At 42.6% G+C, this 17635-nt stretch overlaps 1 protein-coding gene across 2 annotated transcripts in view; it reads right to left on the minus strand.

Annotated features, from left to right (window-relative positions):
* Nucleotides 1-17635, minus strand: part of UNC5B (unc-5 netrin receptor B) — a 367951-nt gene that overhangs the window by 92367 nt on the left and 257949 nt on the right. For both annotated transcript variants that reach the window (XM_060768853.2, XM_060768851.2), the window contains exon 2: nt 13548-13769. In XM_060768853.2, the coding sequence (XP_060624836.2) occupies nt 13548-13769 (222 nt within the window). The remainder of the gene's footprint in view (nt 1-13547; nt 13770-17635) is intronic.

Below are 17635 nucleotides of genomic sequence, written 5' to 3' on the forward strand. Positions count from 1 at the left end.
GAACAACCACATTTTCAAGCTCCTCCTAAAGACAGCCAAAGTTGGGGCATGCCAGATGTCCTTAGGGAGTGAGTTCCAGAGTCGAGGGGCCACCACCGAGAAGGCCCTCTCCCTTGTCCCCACCAATCATGATTGCGATGCAGGTGGGAGCACGAGCAGGGCCTCTCCAGATGATCGGAGATTGTGTGGGTTCGTACACAAAAATGCGGTCACGCAGGTAGGCAGGTCCCAAACCCTTCAGAGCTTTGTAGGTAAGAATCTGCACCTTGAATTGGGTCCGGAAAATAAATGGCAGCCAGTGGAGCTCCTTAAACAGGAGGGTTGACCGCTCCCTGTAAGGAGCGCCAGTTAACAACCCGTTGGACCAACTGAAATTTCCAAGCTGTTTTCAAGGGCAGGCCCATGTAGAGCACATTGCAGTAGTCCAATCTGGAGGTGACTTAGGCATGGACCACCCTGGCCAGATCCGCCTTCACGAGGTATGGTCGCAGTTGGCACACGAGTCTTAATTGTGCAAAGGCCCTCCCGGCCACCGCCGATGCCTGAGCCTCAAGCTTAAGTGAAGAATCCAGGGGAACACCCAAACTGCGGACCTGTGACTTCAGGGGGATATTCAGATACTAAATATTAATAATTCACCCTTAGACTTCAAAGCTCCAGCAAAGGATCACCGCCTTGTCGGGGCGCTGGAGCTTGAGCACCTCAATGATGTCATGAGCGAAACCGTGAAGGGCCACCCAAGACGGGACGGTTGTGGCAGAGAGGTCAAACCAAGCGTGATCCCTGGGGAAGGCAATGGCAAACCACTCCAGTATCCTTGCCAAGAAAACTAAATGGACCAGTACAACCAGAGATATGTCGGTATGCCATTGGAAGATGGGACTCCCAGGTCGGATGGATGGATGGCATCCTTGAAGTGACTGGACTGACCTTGAGGGAGCTGGGGGTGGTAACGGCCGACAGGGAGCTCTGGCGTGGGCTGGTCCATGAGGTCACGAAGAGTCGGAGACGACTGAACGAATGAACAACAAACAGACTTCAAAGACTTCAGATTCCTTCTGTATCTACACTGCCAGAAAAAGCAATATAGGAAACACATTAGCCTGTGGTGTCCAAACAATGCAACCAGGATAATGCGTTTTAACCCGAGGGTAAACTGTCTAACCCAGTTTGATTCCAGGTTATCAAAATACTGGGAAAGCTTGTCATAATGAACGGATCAGGCCAAGTTTGTGAGTGTGTCATTTGCAGCCAGACTTATATCTTGCAAGATTTACCATATGCGATTACATTGCTAAAACAATTAAGACACTAAGGCTCTTTTCTTAGATACTAACTAAAGAAGCAGCTAATGCCCTCCAGTGTAACCGTACAATGAACAACCTTGAAATGATGGGAGTCATTTTAATGGGCTTAAGTTTAATGCCATTTACAAGTCTCTTGCTTCATACCAAATTCCACCCAAGATTTTCTCTCTCACACACCTTTGCTACTTGCAAGATATCATCACTTTCAAATACCTATGTAGATCCAGCCTGGATTTTCAGATCTGTTCTCTATTGGTTTCTTTATGAAAAGGAGACCTTTATAAAAAAAAAAGGAAGAAACTGAAAGAGACTCTTTGGTGACCCAAGAAAGTGTAGAGAACTGACTTAGGCTGAATAGGTTTTATTATCACATTTGGTCTGATATCGTCACCTCTACAGAGCTATTCACTCCCACGAAAAGGAAACATTTGATGGCTATGGTATGTGCTACTTTTTACTTTTACATAAGAATTGGTGGAGGATTTATATCTTTTTTTCTTTCTTTTAACAAAGTGGGGAGCAATGGGGTAGTCCTGTTGTTCTGCCAAGAACGCCCTTAGTAATAGTGCTGTGTAGACACCACTTTCAAGAATGGAGTAAAACATCAGGGCTCAAAGGGTCAAAGGACTATAATTATGTTACTAGCAATAATGGTCGCTTCTTTGGCTCTTAATGAGACATGCCGCATTATCACGGGGTGTCTGTGCCCCACACCACTGGAGAAATTACACTGCTTAGCCGGCATTGCACCACCTGACATCCGCCGGGAAGTAGCAGCCAATAGTGAAAGGACCAAGGCAGAGACATCTCCAGCTCATCCCCTGTTTGGATATCAGCCAGCACGCCAACGACTTAAATCTAGACATAGTTTTCTAAGATCTACAGAGACACTTGCTGGAACACCTCAGCAAGCAAGAGTCCAAAAGTGGCAGGCCCAAACCCAGCACCTCAACCAATGGCTGATACCAAATGAGAGACTCCCCCCTGGGCACACAGAGGACTGGGCGACTTGGAAGGCGCTGAACAGACTGCGCTCTGGCACCACGAGATGCAGAGCCAACCTTCAGAAATGGGGCTACAAGGTGGAATCCTCGGCATGCGAGTGTGGAGAAGAGCAAACCACTGACCACCTGCTGCGGTGCGGCCTGGGCCCTGCCACATGCACGATGGGGGAACTTCTTGCAGCAACACCAGAGGCACTCCAAGTGGCCAGATACTGGTCAAAGGACATTTAACCAACTACCAAACTCACAAGTTGTGTATTTTTCTGTCTGTTTGCTTGTTCTGTTAGAAATGTAATATATAATGGACTGGTTGCTCTGACACGACAAATAAATAAATACTAGCAATAATACTGATGTCCACCAGGATGTGTGTATATGTGTGATGGATTTTCCCAACAACATTATATTATTGTGAGTCTTCTTTTGTTGTAATGCAAAGTTTTTTGGGCTACTTTAATCTGGATCTTGTAACCAATACCTATTAGACATGGTTAGGTTTGGTCAGAATCTTCGTAATTCGGAATAAATTTGGAAAAAATTGCTTTTTGAAGCGATTTCAAAGTTTTTAAGGAAACTGGAAGTCCCTTTGCCCTTCCAAAGCTTTTTCTGCCATTTCTGTTACGAAGCAGTAAGTGAGTCGGAAATGATTCAGCTTTTGGGTTGTTGTAGGTTTTCTGGGCTATATGGCCATGTTCTAGAGGCATTTTCTCCTGACGTTTCGCCTGCAGGCGAAAATGCCTCTAGAACATGGCCATATAGCCCGGAAAACCGACAACAACCCAGTGATTCTGGCCATGAAAGCCTTCGACAATACATTGAACATCTCTACGGGGAGTAACTGTTCCAAGACACACGGAAATTGGAAAAATTAAGGACTAGGAAAGCACATCTACTGTGCTCCCTGACTTTCCTTCTACGCTGCAGAGACACAGATACCATCCCACAATTTCTCGCAGCCAAAAGGACTCTCAAAACACCACAGGCTCATCAGATCTATGACCGGCTGGAACGCAACCTCTTACGAGAGAGAATTCACACCATCTGCAAAGAACTTGCAAACACAGACAAGGAACTGCTGCACCTCCATAACAACATCAACCAGAAGATGAATTCCCAGGACTGGGACAAAATAGCACATCAAATCACCTCTCAAAGAAAGATTCCCCCAGGCACTTTCAAGCCATTAAATGCTAATCAAGGTGGTCAGTTGAAACATTCACACCTAGCTCCAGCAGACAAAAGACCTTTGTTCCACCCTGGTCTTTCCACAGATATATAAACCCATTTTCCTACTTCCAACAGACCTCACTACCTCTGTGGATGCTTGCCATAGATGCAGGCGAAACGTCAGGAGAAAATGCCTCTAGAACATGGCCATATAGCCCGGAAAACCTACAACAACCCAGTGATTCCGGCCATGAAAGCCTTCGACAATACAGTTTCAGCTTTTCCCCGCTTCTGGTCCCTGGCCTCGTCTGAAGCCTGGAAAGCGTTTTAAACCAGAGTGGATGAATTTCTTCCCTTTCCTCTCCCCATGCTTGTGTCTCTAGCCTGGAAAGCATTTTAAACCAGTGTACGAATTCCCTCCCTTTGCCCCCCCCCTTTCTGAAGTAGAACAACTACTTTCAAAGTAAAGACCTCCCAATTAAACAGGAAATAACACTTTCAAAACATTAAAGGATTTGGAAGTCTCGGAAGTTTCAAAAAGTTTTGAACATCTTTTTCTGTGAAAATTGGAATTAACTTTAGAATCGAACCACCACGAGTTTTGAACCATGAGTTTTGAACCAATTTTTTAAATCAAACAAGCCTAATGCCTATTATTTTTACAAAAAATCTGCTCCCAGTAATGATGAAAACTGCTAGATCTAGTCCAGAGGTATCGGTAAACTTGAATTCTGGGACACCCATTTGAATATGGATATGAGGATTGCCAGCACTTCAAAATTTAACATTATACCACTTGTAGCTTGGCTTCTATGTACCGTATATACTCGAGTATAAGCCAACCCGAATATAAACCGAGGCACCTAATTTTACGACAAGAAACTTGGAAAATGTATTGACTCGAGTATAAGGCGAGAGTGAAAAATACAGCTGCTACTGAAAATCATCAGTAGGTTAAACGTTTTTGTGTATTTACATAAAACTGTAATTTAAGATAAACTATCCAACTCTGGTGAAACCATTATTCTAATCCTCTTCAATGTCAATGTGCTTACGTATCCTTCCAATAATAATAGAGTAAAATAATAAATGTAATAATAATAATAGAGTAAATAATGGAAACTGAATAACAGTAATAGAGTAAAAAATAAATGTAATAATAATACATAGAGTAAAATAAGCGTAATAAAATAATAGTACAGTAAAATAATGTAAAGGTAATAATAATAATAAATAGAGTAAAATAATACATGTAATAAAAATAATACTAATAACAGAATAAAATAATAAATAACCTTGACTCGAGTATAAGCCTAGGAGAACTTTTTTAGCCTGAAAAACTGGGCTTATACTCGAGTATATACAGTACTTTTGTTTCTAGGTTAGTGAATAGGCTCTTGAGAGTAACAAACAAAATAAGACTACAATGTCTGAAAAACTCCACATGTCTCACTCATAATCACATATTTAATTCCCGTTACTGAACGTTTAGAAAACTTTAGGTTGAATACATCAATCTAAGATTATATTTATGATTAAAATTTATGTAAAACATACACACCCAAGGACTTAACCTGAGGCTTACCAAACCAATTCATTATCCCATTAGCTCAGTAGTTCCCAACCTTTGGTCCTCAAGGTGTTTTAGACTTTTGTTTTATTTATTTCCTATATTTATACTCTGCCCTTTTCACCCTCGAGGGGGCACTCATGGCGGACTCACAAACACCATACGGTGTCATCATAACAAAACAATCATCAATGCATTAAAATATTAAAAATATTAAAACAATAATTAAAACAATTGATTAACACATGCCTATTAAAATCGGAGTCTAAAATCCAGTCCCGGTCAAATCATTGCCATAAGTGTTAAAATCTTTTTTTACTTGTGTTTGTGCTTATTGTAATTTTATATTGTTATGTATTCACATGTTTTATGTAACTATAATGTTGTTGCTTATTGTTCGTGTTTTTGGTTTGCGTTTTTGGTTTTACTTTGTTGTATTTGTTGTTTTTTGGGCTTGGCCTCATGTAAGCTGCTCCAAGTCCCCATTGGGGAGATGGTGGTGGGGTATAAATAAAGATTATTATTATTATTATTATTATTATTATTATTATTATCATCATCATCATTATTACTTGTGCTCACTAATCAAATGCTTGGTCTCAAAGCCTGGTCTTGATTTTTCTTCTAAAAGACAAGAGGGAAGTCCCCATTCTGATGTCTCTGGAGAGCGTTTCATAGGCGGGGGGCCACTGATGAGAAGGCCCTGTCCCTTGTCCGCACCAATCGCGTTTGCGATGTCGGTATGGTAGAGAGCAGGGCCTCTCCAGATGATCTTAAGTTTTGTGATGGTTCGTACCAGGAGATACATTTGGACAGATAGTCTGGGCCAGAACCATTTAGGGCAGTGGTTCTCAACCTGGGGTCCCCAGATGTTTTTGGCCTACAACTCCCAGAAATCCCAGTCAGTTTACCAGCTGTTAGGATTTCTGGGAGTTGAAGGCCAAAAACATCTGGGCACCCCAGGTTGAGAACCACTGATTTAGGGCTTTAAAGGTTAAGACCAGCACTTTGAATTGTGCTCGGAAGCTGATCGGTAGTTAGTGGAGCTGGTGTAACAGAGGAGTTGTATACTCCCTGTACGCTGCTCCAGTGAGCAGCCTGGCTGCCGACCATTGGACTAATTGAAGTTTCCGGGCAGTCTTCAAAGGCAGCCCCATGTAGAGTGCATTGCAGTAGTCTACTCAGGATCATAGAATCATAGAGTTGGAAGAGACCTCATGGGCCATCCAGTCCAACCCCTGCCAAGAAGCAGGAATATTGCATTCAAATCACCCCTGACAGATGGCCATCCAGCCTCTGTTTAAAAGCTTCCAAAGAAGGAGCCTCCACCACACTCCGGGGCGGAGAGTTCCACTGCTGAACTCTCTGCCCTGGAGTGTGGTGGAGGTTCCTTCTTTGGAATGTAAGAAGAGCGTGGACCACCGTGGCCAGATGAGACTTCACAAGGTACGGGCACAGCTAGCGCACAAGACTATCTCCCACAAATCCCAGCCAATTTACCAGCTGTTAGGAAATGTGGGAGTTGAAGTCCAAAACACTTGGGGGACCAAAGGTCAGGAACCACCGCATTAGCTCCATTATCCTGGAGTTGATCCCACCCCATCAGGTCCATGATGCCTGCATGACGCGTGGAGCTGATTTAGGTTAAAGCAGCCATGAAACACATTAACAAAAGTCATGGGTTGCTCTGAATTCTTCCTGAGAATGACTCTGGGTCTGTGTAAGCAGTTGAGTTGCTTCCAAGATGGAACAGACCACAACTGTTTAAATGGCCATCCCATATTCCCCGGGCTTGGATGACACCCCTCCAGTTATTATAGTTGTGGACAGCAGGCATGACATGGCTAGGGCCTTTCACTCATTGCCTGGAGCAATGGTGGTCAGGAGCACTAGGGCAATTGGAAAAGGGAGGTCAAAAGGAGGGAGCAATTCCTCCTCGTTGTGTCCTCTCTCTTGCATTGCTCTGGCACCCCACACACTAGGCAACAAGTGAATGATACTAGCAATGCCAACCCAGCTGCCCATCACTGTGGTGAGAACAGAAAGGGAACAAAACCATCCGAAGAGTGATCCAGAATTCGACACTCCACATCTACCTCAGGATAAAAAGTCAATGTAGAAGTGCCCCAGGACTAGTTTATGCAGAGGCAGAAAAGATGAGAAGAAGTATGTCAGATAAAACCTAGGGCAAACTTTCTCAGGATCATAGAAAGCTGAGGATCATTAGGAGGAAAAATATATATATATATATATTCTTACTGTATTTTTTGAATTACAACGTAAGATCTGGTGTCATGGATGAAATAAAAGGCCTACACAGAACTTCAGAATCAACAAAGAACACAATTCCTTCAGGTTTCTATACAATATATGTAATTGCTTCAAGAAACCGTGGCTAATGCTGATTATGGCATAATTCATTTCAAAATCTTTTTGGGATAACTATGTTAAAATCTCCATATATGAACCCACACGATCCCTTCGATCATCTGGAGAGGCCCTGCTCACGATCCCACCTGCGTCGCAAGCGCGTTTGGTGGGGACGAGGGACAGGGCCTTCTCTGTGGTGGCCTCCCGACTCTGGAACTCTCTCCCCAAGGACATCAGACAAGCCCCAACGCTGGCAGTCTTTAGGAAGAGCTTGAAGACCTGGCTGTTCCAGTGTGCCTTTCCAGAATAGGAAACTCCTAGCATCATGTCCCAAAGGCACTTTGTTAGAGATTTAGGATTGTCTACACATTGTACCTACCTCCAAATACCTCTACATTTCACCTGTCATGCCCAGCACTTTTAAATTTTGTTCATTACATTGGCCCGGCCTTAGGTTTTAAATGCGTCATGGTGTCACTGTTTTTAGTGTTTTATTTTTTGCTTGATGTTTATTGTTTGCTTTATGAGTTTTATTGCTGTATTGTTATATTGTTGTATTGTTGGCGGCCTTGGCCATTGTAAGCCGCATCGAGTCTTTCGGGAGATGTTAGCGGGGTATAAATAAAGTTAATAATAATAATAATAATAATAATAATAATAATGTCTGTGGTGGAAGAAAACAGTTGTATTTTAACCCACACAACTTGCCAAGATTAGCCATATTTTAGTTAGGGCCCCCTTCCACACAGCCATATAACCCAGAATATCAAGGCATAAAATCCCACAATATCTGCTTTGAACTGGGTTATCTGAGTCCACACTGCCATATAACCCAGTTCAAAGCAGATAATGTGGGATTTTATTCAGCTGTATGGAAGGGGCCTTAGGCGTTCCAGTGAAGTTCTTGCTAATCAATAGCAAAGGAGATAAAATATTGTCATGGATCAGAAACTTGCCAAGAACAAGAAAACAAATAGCAGGGAAGCACAGTCATTTTTCCCCCACCAGATAGAGGTTACCATTCTGGAATCCCCAAGTTCAGCCTTTTTTGGGGACTGTGGATATAGCTATTTCAGACAAATTAATAGAAAAGTTAATACACTACAGCCAAAACATTAAAGGTAATGCAGTGATGGTTTTTGGTCATGTGATTGCCACGTCCATCTTTGTAATAAAGGGTCCACCACATTCTGTCTGCCTGCTCGTCATTCTTCCTTTTGGAAAGATTTAGGTGATTAAAGCAGGTCTGATGTATAATAGAATTGCACAGGGCCATTAATACTTCCCTGTATTGCTATGATGGAGATTAGATAAACATATAATAGAAATAACTACCCAATGTGCAGAGTAAATGTTATAACCTTTAATTATATTTTTGTAAATTACTGTTAGGTGGTTCACATTTACTTGTGGAAATTAATTTTTCTTGTTTAAAAAACTGCAGATTAATATCTGGACCTGACATACATGAAGACCAAACACATCCTTCTATTTCTAGCTCGTGACCCCTTCTGCATTAGGTTGCAACCACTCTTCCTTAATGGAACATTCTCTACCTCTATCTGCCTGCCAAGTCATGTAAATGGATGGCAGAAAATTCCCAGCAGAGTTTGAGGTGTGTGTGCCATATACAGTTTAGGACAAACTGGACTGCAAAATATGCCTCTCAACCCCAGTTTTTTGTGTTTTGTTTTGCAGGCTTGAATCCGGGGAGCGGCGTGAGCTCCTGCTTTTAGGCCCAGCTTCTGCCAACCTAACAGTTCAAAAACATGCAAACGTGAGTAGATCAATAGGTGTTGCTCCGAGAGGAAGGCAACAGTGCTCCATGCAGTCATGCTGGCCACATGATATTGGAGGTGTCTACAGACAATGCCAGCTCTTTGGCTTAGATACGGAGATAAGCACCACTTCCAGAGTCAGACACAACTGGATTTAATGTCAGGGAAAAACTTTTATCTGAACTCTGAATCTCAGCTCTCAAAGCTGTAGACAGCATTGCAACTTCTTGAGAAGTGTATAACATCTGGGAAATAAAAGGCCGAGAGCTACTGCCTCAGAACAATTCTTTTTCCATTGGGACAATTATGTGAAGAAATCGCCTATCAAAAGAGCTTACCTACCATGACTGGTTTTCTTGTTAAATAATCTGTCATTAGTCATTAGATGCTATAGAAATATGTTTCAAAAAGTTATTGATTATTGTGTGCCTTCATGTCAACTTTGACTCATCACAGCTTTTTCTTGGTAAGATTTATTCAGGTGTATTCATTCACTCATTTCTGGTCGCTCATAGAATCATAAAATCATAGAATCATAGAATCAAAGAGTTGGAAGAGACCTCATGGGCCATGCAGTCCCGCCCCCTGCCAAGAAGCAGGAATATTGCATTCAAAACACCCCTGACAGATGGCCATCCAGCCTCTGTTTAAAAGCTTCCAAAGAAGGAGCTTCCACCACACTCCGGGGCAGAGAGTTCCACTGCTGAACGGCTCTCACAGTCAGGAAGTTCTTCCTCATGTTCAGATGGAATCTCCTTTCTTGTAGTTTGAAGCCATTGTTCCGCGTCCTAGTCTCCAAGGAAGCAGAAAACAAGCTTGCTCCCTCCTCCCTGTGGCTTCCTCTCACATATTTATACATGGCTATCATATCTCCTCTCAGCCTTCTCTTCTTCAGCTAAACATGCCCAGCTCCTTAAGCCGCTCCTCATATGGCTTGTTCTCCAGACCCTTGATCATTTTAGTCGCCCTCCTCTGGACACATTCCAGCTTGTCAATATCTCTCTTGAATTGTGGTGCCCAGAATTGGACACAATATTCCAGGTGTGGTCTAACCAAAGCAGAATAGAGGGGTAGGATGACTTCCCTAGATCTAGACACTATGCTCCTATTGATGCAGGTCAAAATCCCATTGGCTTTTTTTGCCACCACATCATCTCCAGCCCATCCCCTGTTCGGATATCAGCCAGCACGCCAACGACTTAAATCAAGAAATAGTTTTCTAAGATCTACAGAGACACTCACTGGAACACCTCAGCAAGCAAGAGTCCAAAAGTGGCAGGCTCAAACCCAGAACCTCAATCAATGGCTGATACCAAATGAGAGACTCTCCCCTGGGCACACAGAAAAGTGGGCAATTTGGAAGGTGCTGAACAGACTGCGCTCTGGCACCATGATGCAGAACCAACCTTAAGAAATGGGGCTACAAAGTAGAGTCCACGACATGCGAGTATGGAAAAGAGCAAACAACAGACCACCTATTACAATGCAACCTGTGCCTTGCCACATGCACATTGGAGGACCTTCTTATAGCAACACCAGAGACACTCCAAGTGGCCAGCTACTGCTCAAAGGAAATTTAGTAGAAGGCCAAGTTTGCAAACGTGTTTTTGTTTTGTTTTGTTTTGTTTTTAAATACAATACAACTGTTTGGTTCACCCTGATACTATAAATAAATTCACTCATTTATTCTGAAATATTGCATACAGCCCTTCATTTTTCTGGTTGTCTATCTTCCAAGTGCTAACCAGGCCCAATTCTACTTTATTTCTATGATGGGACAGGATCTAGTGTCTTCAGGATTACTACTCTATCACTGTTTCCTTCCTTGGTGCATACTTCCCACAGCCCCACTGGATAAGAGACAAACTGAAGGAATTTAATTCTTTGAGAATTTTGTTCTCAAAGAATGACATTTAAGAATGATATCAAAAGACAAACCAAGGAAGTCATTTAAATTTATCTAGAGTCCTTTCAAGGCAGAAGACTTTCCCTGCAGCTTGTGACTGTATGGGAATAAATCTGTGAATGTTAGCCACAACAGGCCCTTCACTTTTGTGAATCTTAGGAATGCAGGGCTCCTGAAAAACTGGGAAAATTGCAAATTGAAAAAAAAATGCTTTTAAAATCTGGGAAAACAGTTTTCTCGGAATCTCTAGGTTTTCCAGGGTGGCCACAACATCACTCTGGTAGACCTATAGTCTCTAGGCATGGTTAGGTTCGGTTGGAATCTTTGTAATTCGGAATAAATTCAGAAAGATTTGTTTTTTGAAGTGATTTTGAAGTTTTTAATGAAACCGGAAGTCCCTTTGCCCTTCCGAAGATTTTTCCGCCATTTGTGTTATGAAGAAGTAAGTGAGTCGGAAATGATTCAGCTTTTCCCCGCTTCTGGTCTCAAGCCTGGGAAGCATTTTAAACCAGACTGAATGGATTTCCTGCATTTTCTCTCCCCTTGCTTCTGATCTCAAGCCTGGGAAATATTTTAAACTAGACTGGATGGATTTCCTGCCTTTCTTTTCCCCTCACTTCTGGGTTGGAGCCTGGGAAGCATTTTAAACAAACTGGATGAATTTCCTGCCTATCCTCTCCCCTCGCTTCTTGTCTTGAGCCTGGAAAGCATTTAAAAACAAACTGGATGAATTTCCTGCCTATCCTCTCCCCTCACTTCTTATCTCAAGCCTGGGACGTGTTTTAAACCAGACTGGATGGATTTCCTGCCTTTCCTCTCCCCTCACTTCTGGTCTCAAGCCTGGGAAGTGTTTTAAACCAGACTGGATAGATTTCCTGCCTATCCTCTCCCCTCACTTCTTATCTCAAGCCTGGGACGTGTTTTAAACCAGACTGGATGGATTTCCTGCCTTTCCTCTCCCCTCGCTTCTGGTCTCAAGCCTGGAAAGCATTTTAAAACAAACTGGATGAATTTCCTGCCTATCCTCTCCCCTCGCTTCTGGTCTCAAGCCTGGGAAGCATTTTAAACCAGACTGGATGGATTTCCTGCCTTTCCTCTCCCCTCACTTCTGGTCTCAAGCCTGGGAAGCATTTTAAACCAGACTGGATGAATTTCTTGCCTTTCTTCTCCCCTCGCTTCTGGGTTGGAGCCTGGGAAGCATTTTAAAACAAACTGGATGAATTTCCTGCCTTTCCTCTCCCCTCGCTTCTGGTCTCGAGCCTGGGAAGCATTTTAAACCAGACTGGATGAATTTCCTCCCTTTGCTCCCCCCCCTTTCTGGAGTAAAACAACTACTTTCAAAATAAAGACCATCCAATGAAACAGGAAATACTTTCAAACCATTAAGGAAGGATCCGGAAGTCTTGGAAGTTTCAAAAAGTTTTGAACATTTTTTGTGTGAAAATCGGAATTGACTTCCGAATTGAAACACCATCCAAAACAGGTTTTGAGTAATTTTTTTTGGATCAAACAAGCCTAATAGACTTCTAGAGAGAAAATATTAATCAAATCCACATATAATCAAATTCACAAAAGTTAAACTTGCAAACCAACTTACCTAGGGTCTTTCCATACAGCCTTATAACTCAGAATATCAAGGCAGAATAACCCACAATATTTGCTTTGAACTGGGTTATCTGAGTCCAGACTGCCATATATCCCAGTCCAAAGCAGACATTGTGGTTTATTCTGCCTTGATATTCTGGTTTATATGGCTGCATGGAAGGGCCCTTAGAAAGAGGAAAACTCGAGAAGACATAAGAGATAGTTTAATTCTCAGGGGTTTCTGATAATATTATAACGTAACACAATATACTACTACTAATAATAATAATAATATGATATTATAATTATATATTTTATATTAAATGTAATATTACTAATAATATTACAGTATAAGGTTATAATACAATGTACTATTGGAGCCCCCGGTGGCGCAGTGGGTTAAAGCACTGAGCTGCTGAGCTTGTTGATCGAAAGGTCACAGGTTCGATTCCGGGAAGCGGCGTGAGCTTCCGCTGTCAGCCCTAGCTTCTGCCAACCTAACAGTTCGAAAACATGCAAATGTGAGTAGATCAATAGGTACTGCTCCGGCGGGAAGGTAACGGCGCTCCATGCAGTCATGCCAGCCACATGACCTTGGAGGTGTCTACGAACAACGCTGGCTCTTCGGCTTAGAAATGGAGATGAGCACCACACCCCAGAGTCAGACATGACTGGACTTAATGTCAGGGGACTACCTTTACCTTTACCTTACAATGTACTATATAATATTAATATTGTGCTATGGTAATAATATAATATATTGTATTTATTTTTTACTTGTAAGCCACTCTGAGTCCCCTTCGGGGTGAGAAGGGTGGCATATAAATGTCGTAAATAAATAAAATAAATAAAATTTCTCACCAGTGACCTCATCCACACTCTCCTTGGTGAGATGATCATTCTGATTCACCCACTCTCCGTTGCACTTGAAGTAGATCTGAGTGGCTGGATTGGCTCTGCAGATTAGCTCCACCGGTTTGTTCTTCACGATGTAGGCATCTTGTGGCTCCAGGAGGAAATGAGGAAGGCTCTCTGCAGGGGCTGAAGGGAAAGAATCCGGAAGCACATCTCCATACTCAATCCCTGAAATAGACAGAGAAGAATTGTGAGGGAACCAGTTAGCTATAAAAGTTTTCAGAAGGAAAGCATCAGAACATCAGCTTTTGTTATTTAAGAGCGGTCAGGGCACCAAAAACATTTCAATTATGAGTTTAGAAACTCTCACCAAGCTGCACATTTCTTTGCATAACCTGAACAATAAACATGGTACTTATTTGTGGCTCCACATTTGGTACTTTTCGATCCTCCTCTGGATTTGATCAAACCAGAGCCCACTTCAGATATCTACTCTGCTGTACGTTTAGGAGGAGAACCTTTTGTTAATAAGTCCACTTCCCCAACAATTTGAACATGATATTAGATAGAGGGGGACACTGGAAACAAAATAGCCAATGGACTCTAGGTAGCTCAGCTTGGGTTGGATTACTAGTTTCATAGCCACCGGGCTGTGGCACAGCTAGCTAGTAGCCAGCTGCATTAAATCACTACTGACCGAGAGGTCATGAGTTCGAAGCTAGCCTGGGTCAGAGTGAGTTCCTGACCATTAATAGTCTAGCTTGCTATTGACCTATGCAACCCTTAAGACAGTTTGTTTATTTATTTATTTATTTAGGGCTTTTATATTCTGTCCTATCTCAACCTCCACAGAGGGACTCAGGACGGCTAACAAATAGGCACCCATGGCGCCCACATCGAAACATGAATATACAATTTAACAACAATATAATAAAACAGCAATAAAAGCAGTATAAACAGTATATGAACAATATAAAAGCAGTATAAAAACAGACAACAAACAGTCAGCAGTCATCTGTCAAGTAGGAAATGTAGGTGCTGCTTTATGTGGGGAGGCTAATTTAACTAATTTACGATGCCATAAAACCTTCCAGCAGCATGCGTAAGAATGAGGAAGTACTGCATGAAGGACTTGGTGTCACAAGTGGACGGTGAAGTGGCAGCTCCCCCTGTGGCCGGAATCGAGCATACCCTCATGAAGCCGGAAAGCTGGAATGTTAAATTACCTCTGTGTCTGTCTATATATGTTGTATGTCTAATGGCATTGAATGTTTGCCATGTATATGTGCATTGTAATCTGTCCTGAGTCCCCTGCGGGGTGGGAAGGGCGGAATATAAATACTATAAATAAATAGATAGATAAATAAGGCCTTGCTTGAAGTAGGAAGTAAGATGAACACATGCCCTTCACCCTTTCTTCCTCCAATCCCAACCTCCTCATATTGAAAATTGATGGTGGGTTAAGTGGAATAGTTGCACCCAACTCCCTGCTCAGTTCCAGTCTTATAAACCGCTATTTGTGTGACAAAGATAATTCAGTCTGGAATTTCTTCTACTTGAACAGTAGAGATGTTAAACAAGGAAAACAAGTTAGCAATAGGACGGTTTCCTACAAAACTAGCAAATGAAAAAGCGTTGCCTGGAGCTTCGTCTTATGCATGCCTACTCAAAAGTAAATCTCACTGCTTACAAATGGCAGCTACTGTGGCTAAGGGACTGAATCCAGGAGTTCATGATTCAGTCATGAACCCCAGCAGAGAGTCTCAGGAAAGATCTTTTGGCTTCTCGCCTCATCAGTAATATTGGAATGCTACCCTATAAGACTGTTCTCACAATCATTGAGCCATAAAACATCATGAATATTCTAAAACAGCCACTCAGTAGTATCTCTACTCCCAAATGTATTACAGCTGCATGGCGTGGATGCTGATCGTATGTTCCAACAGCTTAGCAACGAGTGATAGTAGTTGCTTGATAAAAACTGGAGCCAGACTGGCAGGCCCTAGGAGTTATAAGATATCTAGTGCTAGCCGCCTTACGCCTGGCTTTCAGCCCTGAAGAGAAAGATGTGCTCGAGCCCTTGTAGAGTGGGAACAACAGAGTTTGGGGGAGTTACTCTTTGTACTACAGTTTCCAGAATCCTCGGGCATCATGGCCGATTGGCCATCTTGGATGAAAGATGCTGCAAACAAGAATGCAAAAAACCTCACAACTTTTCAAGGCTCTAGGGAGAATACAGAATATATATTTTTGGCTGGCGGAGAGAGGGTCAAGAAATATTACACCTGCATTTTAGTCATGAGGATGAAAATAGCTCATTCTCTGTGAGAAAGAAGTCTTTTAGGTTTAAAAAAAAGGCCAGAAGAAAAACATTATCCACTCCACGTATTCAGAGATGTCAACTTATGCAGATATAGCCTGGATTTGAGCTGCTCTCTATTGGTTACTTTATCTCTTATTCAGAAATTCTTCTCCACCAAACCGTCATTTTTGCAAGACAACATTACAACACAGGTCAGCATGCAGTCAAGTAACACTGAGCTTCCCCCAAACCCAACCAAGAAAATGGGAATGGGCAATTCCATGAGGCACAACAACCAAATCCTTTCCAGCATCAACTTCTTGCCAAGCTAAAACAACCACATCTATTCTTTGGCATGCTGTTTCTCCCATAAGCTTTGTATTCAACTTGCTTGGTGGCTCAAAATGTTTCCTAAACAATGCATAGCAAAATGAACATTAAAAAGCAATGAAACTATACTCTGGGCATGGAATCAGAAAGGGGTCATGGTCCTCTTGATATTGTTGAATTACCAATGTCATCTAGCCTGGGACACTGTCTTCAGCTGTTTGGATGCAATACATATTTTGGGTCATGGTCCTCCTGATATTGTTGAACTGCAGTTCACCAATATCAAGGAGAACCACCAATGTCATCTAACCTTGGACACTGTCTTCAGCTGTTTGGTTGTGATACATATTTTGGGTCATGGTCCTCCTGATATTGTTGAACTGGAGTTCAACAGTATCAAGGAGGACCACCAATGTCATCTAACCTGGGACACTGTCTTCAGCTGTTTGGATGTGATACATATTTTTGGTCATGGTCCTTTTGATATTGTTGAACTGCAGTTCAACAACATCAAGGAGGACCACTCATGTCATGTAACCTGGGACACTGTCTTCAGCTGTTTGGATGTGATACATATTTTGGGTCATGGTCCTCCTGATATTGTTGAACTGCAGTTCAACAATATCAAGGAGGACCACCAATGTCATCTAACCTGCACATATCCCAGTCTAGGACATATAATACACCTAATATGCCATAATAACATTGATATTGTTGAACTACCAATGTCACCTAACCTGGGAAACTGTCTTCAGCTGTTTAGATGTGATACATATTTTGGGTCATGGTCCTCCTTTTTTTTCCCTTTTTTTTTTGTCGTGTCAGGAGTGACTCCTGGTGTGAAAGAATTGGCCGTCTGCAAGGACGTTGCCCAGGGGACGCCTGGATGATTTTGATGTTTTTATCACCCTTGTGGGAGGCTTCTCTCATGTCCCCACATGAGGAGCTGGAGCTGATAGAGGGAGCTCATCCGCCTCTCCCAGGATTCGAACCTGTGACCTGTCGGTCTTCAGTCCTGCTGGCACAGGGGTTTAACCCACTGCGCCACCGGGGGCTCCTGATATTGTTGAACTACAGTTCAACAATATCAAGGAGGACCACCAATGTTATCTAACCTGGGACACAGTCTTCAGCTGTTTGTGTTGTAGTAGAGTGTGCTGAGCAAGCTACAACGAGTAGTAGAAGGGCAAAGAGGGCTGCTCAGGTGTTGGATCAAGAGCAGCAAAGAAAGCGAATTAGGTAAATATTCATGACACCTACAGATACTGAGTCATTCGAAGGGTTCACTGACTCTGAAATAAAGGAGGAGGGAGAGGAATGTAGAGGTTTGAAGAGGGTTACTCGGGATCAAGAGTCAGATGAAGAGAGAGAAAGGAAGCGGATCCGTGAAATACATAATGCTCCAACTGAGGAGGAAGACGTCATGGGGTTCACGGGGAGTGATGGGACTGGGAGTGATGAC

This window comes from Anolis sagrei, chromosome 3 (genome assembly GCF_037176765.1).
Source record: "Anolis sagrei isolate rAnoSag1 chromosome 3, rAnoSag1.mat, whole genome shotgun sequence".
Taxonomy (NCBI): domain Eukaryota; kingdom Metazoa; phylum Chordata; class Lepidosauria; order Squamata; family Dactyloidae; genus Anolis; species Anolis sagrei.